Here is a 14,210-nt window from a genome sequence, read left to right on the forward strand (position 1 = left end):
CCCATTTTAGGTAATAACACTGGTCAAAACACACATTTGGAAAAGGAAGGGATGTTTTAAGCAAGAATTCTGTGTTTATTTTCTGGAAAATACATTTCCCAGAATCCTCGGTCGAACGCAGGAAGAGACGTGTTTTTGCGACGTGTCAGGAAGTTTCAGGAGTCAACATGGCGGCTCAGCAGGGAGATGTTGATGAGCTATTCGATGTAAAAAATGCTTATTATATCGGCAGTTATCAACAGTGTATTAACGAGGCGCAGAAGGTGAAGGTATGTACTTAATTTTATCATTTAAAATATTCGCATCTGTTGTTTTATTATGTGCTCGTTTTCGTTTGGCTAACAGCAGCTATGCTAATAAACGAACTAATATTGGTATTTATGATTTCGCCAAACATTTGCCTGAATGACTTTGCCACTTTAATCTCCAATTTTATTTAAGCCGTCATCACCTGAGAAGGAGATTGAAAGAGACATGTTTTTGTACAGAGCGTACATTGCTCAGGTAAGAAGTGACGGGTAGAAATCTGCTACTCATTGTTTTTTTTTTAGCCATTCATAGACTTATCGTGAGTTTATTCTTGTGAATATAAGCCTTATCCACACCCTGAACTGTGATTTTCTGTGTATTCCCAGAGGAAGTATGGTGTTGTTCTGGACGATATCAAGGTCAGCTCTTCAGCTGAGCTCCAAGCCGTAAGGATGTTTGCAGAGTTTCTGTCCAATGAGAGTAAAAGGTAAAAGCTTGCATTTGACATTCACGTCAACGAGTTCGTGGTTATAAATTATGTAGTTGTGTGTGCGTTTCTCAGTTGACGATTGCTTGTCTCTCATAAAGCACTAGTATCACTAATACTTTTTGAGAAAATATACAGAAATATTGCTTTCTGCATATTTAAATGTACTAAGCTTTATTTCCCCTCTTTTTTCTGAAGTAAGTTAAACTAGTATTTTTTGTTAGTGCAAGATAACACTTTTGCTCTGGACTTTCCATTCACCATATATATGCAGTGCTTCTGGTAGGATTACAGATGGAATTTGATACTATTAATGTACCACAAATTCCTAGTAATTACTACATTTTTCCACTTTTTTTAATGTGTTTTATCTCTCTAATGAGCTTTCTCTCATAAGGAATCAAACTAACCTATTATACGTTTGACTTCGTTTTTGCAAAATTTTCTATTCAAGTTTTCTATTTAAGCCTAATAAATTGTGGTGATTGTTAGCTTTAGCTTAATACCCAGTTTGATGCTAACAGATGCAAAAAAAACAAAACCAAAGATTTCCATCAAAACTTTCTCTTCTTTGCTTTTGCTCAGGGATGCTATTGTTGCTGATTTGGACAAGAAGATGGCGAAGAGTGTGGATGCTGCCAACACCACCTTCCTGCTCATGGCTGCCTCCATCTATTACCATGAGATGAACACGGACGCTGCGCTCAGAACTCTGCACCAAGGAGAAAGTCTGGAGTGGTGAGAGCAAATCAAAAGAAGCACTTTACTTGTTGTCCAGTTTCAACATTTCTAAATAACAATTGATCTCCACAGAAAATATCAAGCAGTACCAGTTTGGCTTTAGTACTATCCACAAAGATTATTGAGTTTCTCTCTATAAGGCCACTCTATGGATTTGTGTAATAAGATTTGCTGCAAATGCATGCCAGTTTCTTGTTGGCATTTAGGTTGTTATAATAAATATAAATACTGTATGTGAAAATGTACTTTAGCATCAATGAGTCGTTTTGTTTTGTGCACCGAAGTTTGTTTACATTGTTCTTTTTTATGAAATGGATCAAACTGAACCCAAATCTTAATTTATTTGCAGCATGGCCATGACCATTCAGGTGCTTCTCAGTCTGGACCGTGTTGACCTGGCAAGGTTCGTAGTTGTAGTTTGACATCCTGTAAACTTAAAGAAATATAAACAAAAGGTCTTGCAATGAAGTTGAAGATGAACTTTGTTTTGATGACTTGAAAGAATACCTTTTAAAAAAAAAAAAAAAAAAGATAATCTTGTATTTTAATTTTAAATCTCAGTTTCTAGCAGCTATTGGTAATTATGGGTTGTGAATATTCTCTAAATCTCAATGAAATTTCCTCAACAGGAAGGAACTGAAGAAGATGCAGGAGCAGGATGAGGACGCCACACTAACCCAGCTGGCCACAGCCTGGGTTAACATTGCCGTGGTGGGAAAAAAAAAACAAAACACCAGTTAATTTTATAACATCAGCAACATAGGCAAAAGTCATATTTGAAAACATTTGAAGTCTTCTTTAATAAGCTGTCAGCTTTAATGTTGTGTCTGATTAAGTGTTTGGCAAACACTCGCTTGTTATTTCAGGGTGGAGAGAAGCTTCAGGACGCCTATTACATCTTCCAAGAGATGTCTGATAAGTACTCATCTACGCTGTTGCTGCTGAACGGCCAGGCTGCCTGCTACATGGCTCAGAACAAGTGGGAGGAGGCAGAAGGAGTGCTGCAGGAGGCTCTCGATAAGGTCAGACAGCCCCTATATTCTACTAGTCAAACTGAATGTTTTATGTGCTGAACATTCTTGCGTGAACATGAGAAAATGAGAAAAAAAATTCAGTGAAAGCCTGCTGAAGCAGAAGGTGTCATCGGCTGCCCTTTGTTAAAATCGTTGATAGTCTTTGATCTGTTTTATAATTGTGTTTTCTTTTGTGGAACGTATCGGATCTAATTTTGAATTGTGTAGCCTTCTGGAGATTTTACCAAAAATTTTTCTGAAGAAAGGAGCAATCACACTTTTACTACTTTAATTGAAGCAATATTTTTTATTTATATCTGTCTCATTCTTTCAAGATAGATAACTTTACTTTTTAAGCTTATGTAAAGATCTTTTGCAGGATTTTTGCAAGATCTTAAAATTATATCATTCTTGATTTTAAATAATTGCAACTAGGTAGGTCTTAAATTGCACATTTGTTCACATATTTTTTTTTATAATTTTTATGTATCTTTTAGTGCTGATTGGGTTAATAGATTGGGAATGTGAGTGTTATTACTTGCCTATTATAACTATTTGATACTTAACTATCTGAAAGTTGCTGGATTGTAGCACTGGAGGACTGAACTTGGTGTTAGGTACTGAAGTTAGGTAATTCACATAAGTCCAAAGGTTAGATGAAGGTCTTTTAAAATGTCTCAAATTTAACCCACTCAAACTTCCAGAAACATGTTACCATTTTTTAAAATGTCACATTGTGTTTCTTTTTCTTAAAAAATCTAATGTGAAAATAGAAATGTTGTTCTCCAAGCTCAAAGTGCTGACACCCTGAACAGAGTGTAATTTTCTCTTGATACTGTGAGATGAAGTGTTCCTAAATTTAAAAACTATCCATGCATCAGATTGTGTTTATGTTTCAAGTGAGGCTGCAGAGTCAGCAGTTTTACCTCCAGGTATTGTTTTAATGACAGGGGCTGTAATACTGTGCAATAATCCAGCAGGTTTTGGTTGCTTTAAATTACCTCTACAGACAAAATATTACATGCAAATTATTGTGATCCCATAGACTTGTCAGTTTACTTAATAAGTAGTGAGCTTGGATAGAATAGTATTTGGTGTTTGGGAGAATTGCAGAATGTGTTTCTCTAAGCAGCGTCTATAATGACAACTGTGTTGTGTCTGCCTTCTGTGTATCTGTACAAATCTAAAGTAAACATTAAATAACCCTTATCAGTCAGATTTGTTAGCTTTTTTCTATTACTATGTCAGTGTTTCATAAATATAAATAAAATGCATTTTTGTCATTTACCAGCAGATGGCAGCAAATACATTTATTTTAAACAATCCTGCAAAAAAAAAAGGTTACTCTATTTGGTACAGTAATTTTTGAGTTTTTCTTACTTTATCTGTAAAAGTGTTAGGTCATACCAAAAATCTGTTTCATAATTTTAAGCTGAAGCATCTGTCCTCTTTTAATATTCATACCTGAGCAGCTTAATCAAGGGTTTCATGTTTACTAGTCAGCCTCGCATTTTTCACATTTCAATGATGTGAAAAGGTAAAATTTTTACCAAGCGACAGTTATTTATTGATGTTATCTCTCACCTAACAGGCAGAACTTAACAAGGGTGTGACGTGGCTTTCAGCCCTTGTGTTTTGCATGGCCGAAAAAGACAACATTTTATCATTTTATAGTTCACTGATTAATTCAGAGATGTTTTGTGTCCCACTTACAGTTGCGTTTGTAGCATCCTTTTTATGTATTTGGATTTGATAACGCACGTTGTATTTTATTTAATCTCTTTTAGGACAGCAGTCATCCTGAGACGCTGATCAACCTCATAGTGCTGACGCAGCACCTGGGAAAACCTCCTGAGGTGAGACCAAAGTTCGTAGAGGTCTCTGCAATGACGGCCGTCAGCTGGATAACTATCCCTGGGACAAATCTATAAAGAACACTCAGATATCTCGGTTCTGTGACCCTTTACGCCTAAATGAAACATGCACATTTAAGCAATTTTCTGTTTGCTTTGATTAAATCTCAGTACATTGCTTACTGCTAACATCTTGTACCAATCACTTAGGCACATCTGCTGTGCAGTGGCGTGAGAGTCAGAGTTCATGAGATAAAAGGGAGAATAATCTGACTTTCTTTTGCTGGGTGTGATTGCAGTGTACTAGAATGGTGACCATTATCACAGAGACATCATTAACATATCTGAAGTTGCGATAACAACTGATAATTACACCTCCCTCAAGGTTAACTGGGAGACAATTTCTTAGTAAATTGGAAGGAAATGGGAAAGGTAATTAGAGAATAATCTTAAAAATATGTTAAGTCTACTGATTATCAAGGTTTTGATGTTAAAATTGTTGGCGTGGTCACACAGATCCCAAGTAATAACCAGCTATACAGTTTGCATTAGATTTAGGACACAGTTTGTCTGAAAGAATTGCAAGAAGCAACTACGATGCTGCAAAATATAAATTTTATTTAGATTATCATTTGTGTTAGGTTTAGAGCCTAAATTTTACAAAATTGTGTTCAGTGGGCAGTGTCAGCAGCAGAGCCTCTTCTGCTTCAGACTTATAGAAGAGCAGAAACATCCATGCAAATGTCTCTTTGGCTAAAAGTAATCATTTGTTTAAGGCTCTTCCTGGTTAATAATCCTTTGTACTGACACCAAGCATCATGTGTTTGTGTTTTCTCAGGTCACCAATCGGTATCTCTCCCAGCTGAAAGATGCACACAAATCTCACCCCTTCCTCAAAGATTATTTTGCCAAGGTAACAGCTGGATTATATGCTTAGAGAAAGATACTTATCCACTTATACTCTAAGTAAGAATCTCTGCCATGCTTTCTCAACTTCCCTGTTTTGCAATAGTTACAGAACTGTTTGTAGTGCTAAGTTAGCAGCAAGTATCCTTGGATCTAAGCCAAGCAGGGCATTAAACCTTCACCTTTGCTGTCACTTCGTGTTGCAATCACACTAGACTACAAATGTACATAAACATGCCTAAAACGGGTTTACAGTCTGACTGAAACAGACAACCCAGTTTAGTAACTAGAATTTGGTGTTTCTGGTGTCTAACTATTTTGTTTTGTTTGTTTTTTTGCAGGAGAATGAGTTTGACAGGCTAGCAATGCAGTACGCCCCCACCGTTACAGCATAGACCTTCTGCTTTCCTACAAATCTCCCTCAATAGTGGACTTTGGGGAAATGACCATGAAGATAACCCTGTTTCTCCCTGTCATATGTTTGGTTTTGATGGATTTTTTTCCCTTTAAAACCTTGGCTGTATTTAAACCGCACTAGAAATTCATATATATATCTGCCTTTCTTCTCAGACCCTACAAATTTACATTTATTGTAGGGACAGCCGCATTTGTTATACAAGCATTCCTTTGAAATGGTAATAAATGATTGGAAAAACACTGAGGGGTTGTGTTAATCTGGGTAAAAATCTACTTAAATAAATCAACTCTGAAATATTTAATTTGTCATTTTGGATGTACAGATAGAGCTTGTTGAAACCAAAGATGGGTGAACATTCTTATAAGGAATGTTTATTTTAAGAGTTTTATTTTAATTATGCAAATAAAGACACAATTAAGTTTCTTAGAAGATGAGGATATAACCATGAATAAATAACAGCTACTGGAAAGGTAGCTCTCAGTGCTTGGTTGGGTTCTCCTTACATCAGTTACTTCAGATTATCTGCATTGTTGGGTCTGGTGTCTCACCTTCAGTCAGGTTTGTTGGCCACTCAAGCACAGTGATACCAGGGTTATTAAAGCAGGTATTTAATACTGTGGACAGGTGGAAAGTCCTGCAATTTTTAGAGTGCTTTCATTTGTCCAGCTATTCAGATGCACTGAGTGGATTTTATAAAACGTAGTGGATCACTAGCAGATAACATGTGTCATCAAATCTGTGGAAACCTCAAGCTTTACTTCCAGCAGCTTTGATCCTGTTCCTCTCCACTCTTCCCTCACATTCTTGGACCTTGAATCTCAAATGAAATCCAAAATACACAAGACAAAAGTAAAAAGGTGAAGGTAATTTTATTTATATAACACATTTTCAGCAACAAGGCAATACAAAGTGCTTTATACAAATTAAAAGGAAATACAAACAAAATAAACCACAGGAAAGAGAAAAGGAACATAATCTAATGTTGATCTATCCAAAGTATATAAACTAGATTCTCCTATTCAGGGTTGGTGGATATGTACAAGTAAGCATCCTCTGGACTTTCTAAGTATGCTCTAAATTTGTAAAAGTAATGAGTAGTTCAGTTTCTAAGTGATAAAAACGAAATGTTCCTGTTCTGCAAAAGAAAATTTCTGGATTATAAATTTGTTCTAATCCCTTTTCTGGGTTGTAATAATAGGAGTCTGCATAATAATCTAAAATTTTATCTAAGAAGTATAACAAGAGGACTATACAGTTTCTAAAAAAGTAAGCTAAAGAGTGACTAATAAACTAGAGTCTGTGGACTCCAGTTATCTTCTAATTTCTTTTCTGGGTTGAAAGTGAGTACGCCACAGTTTCTAACAAAATCAAATAAAAAGAGGAAAAGACACTTTAGGGCACATAGCAACATTCAAATAAAACAAAGTATAAAATAAAGACATGAGTGAAGGTGGTGACATTACCAAGGCAATGTCAGTAAACAAAAAATATCTATATATTTTATTTAAATCAACAAAATAAAATGCTCAGTAAATCATTGTAGAGGCAAAAAAGGGTCTTGTAAGATAAGACAATCCCACAGTTTCTACATGTTTGGGTATGATTTATTTTTCTTATTTGTACTGGAAGATTTGCTTTTGACTAATAGCAGATCAATAACTGTGATTCAAGTTACACAAAGATTAATATAAATGCAAAAAAACTAAGAAATGAGAATATTTTAATTTTTTTAAGATTATGTTATTAATCTGTATATAAAATGCTGCCCTAAAAGATGAAAAAGTGTCTGTCTGCCTCAAACTTGCAGGTCAGTGGTCCGCCCAAAGTCGTGCAGACGGCCGCAAATGGCCCCGGGCCGCAATTTGGACACCCCGGTAGTATGTGGCGCTGTACGGTTTTCTCTGTTCTGTCACTTTAAACCATCCTTTCGGTTCCTCGGTGGTCTAAGTAGAGAGTTCATAAAGAAGATAGCGGGCCAGTAATACGTCACGCCCTTACGCTAGTTTTTTTTTTTTTTTTTCTGTCATAAATGCACCTGAGCCATAAACGCAGTTGTCCTCCTTTCTTTGAACGCACCAGTTGATCTCCGCTGTGGAGCTGAGAGCGCCTCGTCAAAACGCAGCGTCGGACACGTTGACCAGCGTCGGAAAAAGACAAGGAGAAGAAGAAAAGACGCATATACCGGGTTATATGTCGGTCTGATTCTATTTTCACCGGAATAACTTGTCCGTGCATCCGAGCGGCCGCGCTCCCTTATGAAGTGGCACAGGATCGTTATATAAGGCGGATAGCGGTCCGAGATGAGATGAGAGCGCGTCTCTGACAGAATAGCAGCAACAATAGTCTGGCCGTGCTGCGTGTTCCCGTGTCTGCGCTGGGTTTTAAAGGTTAATTCATTAACGGTCCCGCTAACACCGGGGACGCTGCTCCCTCCACTGCGCTGTCCGTTTGATTTACTGTAAGCTAGGCGGCTAACCTGCCGCAGATGAGCCGTGTGCGTAGCGGAATGATGAGCGGGATGAACCACCAAGCTGTCGCAGATGGGTCAGATTAACTCCAAGAAACCCTTCCTGTAATTTGGCGTGGTTATAATTTCTATTTAAAATTTAATCACCGCCTTTGGTTTGATCTGACCCCGAAGATTTTTCCAATAAAAGAGCAAAGAATGGGCCCACGTCTTAATTTGGGAAAGAAAAAATTAGGCGCCTAAAGAGGGGATAAGCTTGTTAGATAAGCTTGCTCTGGGTGCTTTATTGAGCCAACAAGCCTAGTGAGCGGTCAGTCTGGGCTCCCTCTGCTCCTCTCCTGGAGGCACCTCTCCCGGTTTTTACCTTCTCTGTCGTCACAGCGATGGGCAGCGCTGGGCCGGTGGAAGTCGAGCCCATGCCGGGGTACTGGGAGCTCCTCACCAGAGGCTCCAGCGCCCTGCTGAGCGCATGGACAGACTGTAGCCACTGCGGTCTGGAGTTCTCCAAACGGACCCTCTTGGATAACGCATACATCACCTGGACCGAAATCGCCCTCTTTTTCTTTTGCGCCTTTTTGTGGACGATAATCAGGAAGAGACTGACAGAAAGTCTGTTTAAGGTAGGTGAAAACTTCCCTCACCCTAAATACACACACACACACACACACGCACACCCACACACACCGCTACTCATTGCTCCTTCCTCTAAGGCGCATTGCTTCCAAGATGCCAAGAAAAACACGAACGAGAGGAGGCAGTGCTTGTAGGACAGATGGGACATATGTTCACACACACACAGCCTGAAAGACAGAGCTTACCCTCTCTCCAGAGAGCTTAACTATAATGTCATAAAATATTAACCTGACTCACACACTGTGCAGCAAAAGCACAGCTCCTGCATTCACAGTCTGCTCTTACTCTCTAGTTTGGGTAATGTGAGTCATTCAAGATGGTCGGTTCAAGCTGGGCATGGAAGTGTGTGCCCACGTGTGGCTGTGATGCACATGCTCTGATCATGAATGTGTGAGAAAAAGGCCTCGCACTTGTTACAGGAAATGTTGGTCATATTTATTCCTGTGCTGCACAAATGTGAATCATATTGAAGTTGAAAGGCTTTATGTGCGCCGTGCAATAACGTTCACAAAGGTTCACACTTAATTTCCCCATTTTGTCATGTTGCAACAAAGTGTTTTATGTGTCTAAATAGTGAATAATTGTGAAATGGTGTGAAAATAATTTGTATATATACAAAAATATCTTTATTTCTTTCAGTGTAAGTAATATGGAACAACATTTTGCTGCAGTTATAAGTGCAATCCATATTCTTCTTTGAAAAATAGCTTTAGCTCTGTCACAATGACTGGACAGCATCTGTGAATAGACGTTTTAAGGTCTTTGAGTTGAATCTGGGTCTGGGCTTGACTGGCCCAGTTGAGGTCAAGAGCAGTTTGTTTGATTCAAGTTCTTCATAATATTTTAGACGTGTCCTTTTCACACCCGATTCACCTGACTGCATTATGTATTGATAGCAAGTGTTCATGCTATCAAGAATGTTAATTATCCATTTGTATGCATCAGGTGTGTGGCAGCGGGGGGACATCTAAAAGTTGGTCCTGAAGACACTGATCTAAAACACTTCTACTGTAGCTTTGACTGTCCAGGGTGCTGGTTCTGCTGGTGTTATTAACCATGGGTCTTTGTGTTTTGTTAATTTTCTAGCTTTTGTTCGTTTTAATTTAGCATTTTACTGCTTATGGTGTTTTGCTGATAGTTTGCTCTTTTGCTTTGGGACTCTTTTGTGTTGGTCTGTAGTTTTTGATTTAGTAGATCCATGTGGGTCCTGTTCTGATCCCTTGTCTTCCATTTTCCCTCGGTTGACCCAGATTGTCACCTCTCAGCTGCACCATATTCTGTTGGTTGTACTGTCCTGGTTCTCGCATCTCTGGTTAACTTACCAGCTACATCGTTTCCTCCACTCCCTGGCAGATTCTTGCCACGTTAGCTTGCCATTGTTTCGATGTTGCTCTCTTGGTTCTTTCTATGTCCGCTGTTCTTCCTTGATGTTGTGCTCCTGATGTGGATTTGGCAATTTGGAATGTCTTTGACATTTCTCATTACATATAATTTTTAGCATGCTCCTGCCTATGTCCTGTCTGTATGCAGGTGCTACCTCTGCACCTCTAAACATCACAACTGGAAGATGATCCTCCACTCCAGTGTCAAATCTTTTGCAGCCTCTAATCTATTATTTAAGGAATGCTCTGTATTTAACTCCATCCATCTTAACCATCTTCATTTCCCTGAATCTGCAACAAGACCAGCCTCCCCACAGCACAATGCTGCCACCACCATAGTTCACTGTATTCAGGGAGACGTGTTGTGTTAGGTTACACAATATTTCGAATGCTCGCCGAAAAATCCAATATTAGTCCACATTTGTTGAGTGCACAAACAATAATTGTCATGGCAACAGACGTCCTCCTGAGCTTTGGATTTCTGCAGCTACTCATTATGTTAGTTCAGAAGGCATTTGGTTGTGCAGGGTTATCTCCTTAATTTCTGGAGATCGGTGATCGGCCGATACTTACATGTGAAGCCAATCTTAACCCCCAATCTTATCTCCTTCAGCAAAGGACTAAAACTCACCTATTGTCCTCTTCTGCTTTCCAGTGAGAGAGGTTTGACGAGCCACCAGGTCATGTCCTCACATTTAAGCTATTACATAAAATTTCAAAGTGCATTGAAAGAAAATCTGAAAAAACTCCAAGGAGTTTAAATATGTTTGCGAATCCCAACAACTCTTTTACTATTTCTTCTGTCACACACTTTTACAACCAATCAACGATAGTCTCAGTAAATTAAAAAAAAATATATATTATTTTATGTCGAAGGACACAGTAATTATCATCATGAAGATAAGTGAAAAGAACTCTTTCATATTACTCTCTTTGCATTTTGATCGTCGTGTGCTGAAAGCATGATGAGGTCAGTTTAAAATGTCAGAAACAGAGACTGATTTTGAAGTGGAATTTCTTGTCACCTGTACTTAGTTTCGATTTGGTATGGCACTTTTTGTGGTCATTTGTTGGAGGTAAATCTGCTGAATTTTAGCAGTCACCAGAAAATTAGCCACTGCAGCAATCAAAGTATCCCTTCATGCTATAAAAAGATCAAACACCGTCTTTAGAGAAATCACATGGTGCTGCTGGAAAACTATGGCGTGGTTGGAGATATGCACTTACAGAACTGCAACTACTCTAAAAGCAGCAATGTCACCCCATTTTGTCTAGCAGACACTCAAGCTGTCCTCTGACAGAACTGGACCTCTGCCCAGATCTTCTATATTCTCCTCCTCACTCATCCAAGACCCCTGGACCCTCCCTCCTCTTTCTGCTGTTAGTTTATGCCAAGCAAGGTTCCTCTCTGCACAGAAGTCCTGGATGTGGCACCTTATTCTGAGATACGGATGGTAGAGAGCATCATGCAGGATCTCAGGGCAAATCCAGGATGAAAAAACTCTGAATGAGGCCTGCTTTATCTTTTACAGTATATAATCATGTCTTACCAGCACCCTTATGATATTGTCAGACTGATTGGTAATTAGTTCCTAAACTCCCTGTTATTGAGTTCATGTCAAATCCAACTGGAGAGGGCGAATGTTAGGGATGAGGCGAGTGGTTTCAGAGTAGGTCAGCCATGCAGAGCTAATTCAGTTACAGTATTATTGTTATACATTATAAAACCAAAGTGAGTTGTCAGGGAAGCAGAAGTAGATTGTTTGTGTTCTTATTTCTTCTGAACACATCCCACCAGCCTGAAACAAAACCAGATTGTTTCTCATTAAGGAGACCGATAAATAAGCATGTGTTTCATAGCTGCCTAGTAAAGATTGATGGTGTGGTTTTTACAGTGCTGACATGTGCGGTTGCTTTCTTAAATGGAATAAAGCGAGTGCTGTCAATTACATCATAGATAATTATGTATGCACATCGTTAGAGCTCATAAGAACCTATAATTGCCGACTGATAACTTGGACATTAGTTGGCAAAGTTCTTTCAACTTTTTAAGACCTTAAAACTTGCAAAGATTTACTAGCTGATTCACAGAAAATTCTGTTAGACATTTTGTCAAAACTGAACCTGCTAGGCCTTCTGCACTAGTGTGAACTGAATTTTAAACAACAGGGAATATTGTTAAAATATTAACCGTAATTACAGAGCGCTCCACATTTATTGCCACTCTTAAGCTGATGACCATTTGTGAAAACGTTTCATTAGTAATAAATGACTTCCAGTGTCCCTGCAGTAAATTTATGATGTGAGTCAGATGTTCATTTCTCTTAGTCATTTTTCAAAATGGGAAAAATAAGGGAAGTTGCTAAGTAAAGCAAATGTGTGTTGGGGTCAGAAACTTATGAATGTCATTTGTTGACAATTGATCAGTTTAATAACAGCAAAGTTTTTAAAATTTTAAAGCAACATTTTAATTTTATTTTATACTGAGTTAAAAAAAAATACAGTTTGAGTGCAACTTGTTAAAATGGGAAAGACCAGAGAACATGCCATGCACTTGAGGAAGATTTATGTTAGCAGGAAAACCTGCTTCTATCTCATTTATCTACACCTAACCAAACAGCAAACAGAAAAACATAACATTTAATGAACCTAAAACATAACAACAAGAAAATAGCTTGAAGTCAAATCAATGCATAAAAAGTTTTAGTATTAGCACAATGTTCAGGAGGAGAACGGCAGATGTCACGGACGGACAGCAGGGAAGCTGGGGGTTGTCCCATCAGACCCTCATTTCCACAAGAAAAACCTAGTAAAAGCGCAAGCAGGGTCAGTGGGTTCCCGCCAGACTGCGCACAAAGTGAAAAGCTTGCCTGATCTATCTCTTGATACTGTGTTTAAACAGCTGTAATTGTAAGCAGTGTGAGTCTATCCTACAACAACAAAGTTTGTTTTAGAAGTTTTGAGTAAAACCGTAAGTCAGCTTTAATGTCATAATTTCAGAGGTTGTTGCTCCACAGAGTCTGTCCGCCAAGCGGCAATAAAAACTTTATTTGTTTCGTGGTCAGTTACTTACAGGACTCGGAGTTTGGTTTGATGAGTTGACTAACTTAAGACGCACATCATGTACTGTAATCATTACTCTCCCCTGCTCAGAAAATGCTTCTGGTTTTTTTCTGCGGGTTACCGACTCGTCTTGATTTTTCATTCAGTCAGGAGTCGAACAAAACAGTTAAAAGAGCAAAAACTCTTTACTTGTTTGTAGTGGAACTACACATTTAAAACTAAATCGTTGGGCTTATATGATGGGGGATTTTAAGATAATTCAAGTGGCAAAGCTTCGACCCAAACATGGATGGTGTGCGATAATCCATTGAATTAGGGACTTCCATATGTTGTCATTGCTTCACATGTGACCGAGCTTTTCTGTTGAGTCTCGTTGGGGGTTGTTATGGCTCTGTCGCCCACAAAGGTGTTTCACATTTGCTTTGGTGCATGGCTGCATGACGCATGGCAACACACATCCAGGTTGAATTAATTTCTTTTACAAGCCACTGTTATGTAAGATAACCTCACCATGCTCTTTCTCATTAGCTTGCAGGATTGTAACACTGGCAGCTCAAAGAAAAAATAAATGTGACTTTTAAGATAAGAGCTGAAAAGCTCTTCTGAGAAACAAGCATGTAAATGCTACACTTACAGTTCCCAGCTTCGACTCCTTCCTCTTTTCTTTTTTTTTTTAGCTCTGTTCTGCACAATTTTGAGAAAGCTCGCGCAACTTTTAATGTGTTCAGATTTGCTTGCATTATTACACCAACATTTGCATCTGTGTGTACAGGCTGAGGGTGCAGGATGGTTTCAGATGCACAAAATGCTCATCGTATCTGCATGCTCTTTCTCGTTCTAGAGAGTGTAGAAGCAGTTTGTAAGAAGCCGCGCGTTGCTTCAACAGGAAGTGTAAACGTTCATGAAAAAAAACAAAATTAGAGAAGAAAATAGAGTTCAGAGAAGTGGAGGGGAATAATCTGGGGGACTAAATGAACAAATGAAGAGGAGTTAGAAAG

The 14,210-nt window shown here is 38.6% G+C and overlaps 2 protein-coding genes across 2 annotated transcripts in view; both read left to right on the forward strand.

Moving 5' to 3' along the window:
* Positions 1-108: 108 nt before the first annotated feature.
* On the forward strand, positions 109-5,906 carry cope (COPI coat complex subunit epsilon). The gene is made up of 10 exons (XM_044129380.1): positions 109-269; positions 442-504; positions 636-736; positions 1,322-1,474; positions 1,827-1,880; positions 2,107-2,188; positions 2,344-2,499; positions 4,278-4,346; positions 5,182-5,256; positions 5,591-5,906. Exons 1-10 carry the CDS (start codon positions 168-170, stop codon positions 5,642-5,644), a joined length of 909 nt encoding a protein of 302 aa, XP_043985315.1. The 5' UTR covers positions 109-167; the 3' UTR covers positions 5,645-5,906.
* Positions 5,907-7,188: 1,282 nt separating this feature from the next.
* The window catches only part of cers1 (ceramide synthase 1), a 30,843-nt gene continuing 23,821 nt past the window's right edge, over positions 7,189-14,210 (forward strand). The window contains exon 1 of the mRNA XM_044129385.1: positions 7,189-8,754. Coding sequence (XP_043985320.1) covers positions 8,518-8,754 — 237 coding nt within the window. The 5' untranslated portion in view covers positions 7,189-8,517. The remainder of the gene's footprint in view (positions 8,755-14,210) is intronic.

The sequence above is a fragment of the Gambusia affinis genome, linkage group LG10, assembly GCF_019740435.1.
Source record: "Gambusia affinis linkage group LG10, SWU_Gaff_1.0, whole genome shotgun sequence".
Lineage (NCBI taxonomy): Eukaryota > Metazoa > Chordata > Actinopteri > Cyprinodontiformes > Poeciliidae > Gambusia > Gambusia affinis.

Coding starts and splice junctions, on each gene's coding strand:
- cope (XM_044129380.1), top strand. CDS start 168: ATGGCGGCTCAGCAGGGAGATGTTGATGAGCTATTCGATGTAAAAAAT. Junction 505..635: donor ACAGAGCGTACATTGCTCAG/GTAAGAAGTGAC, acceptor GTGTATTCCCAG/AGGAAGTATGGTGTTGTTCT. Junction 2,189..2,343: donor CCTGGGTTAACATTGCCGTG/GTGGGAAAAAAA, acceptor TTGTTATTTCAG/GGTGGAGAGAAGCTTCAGGA.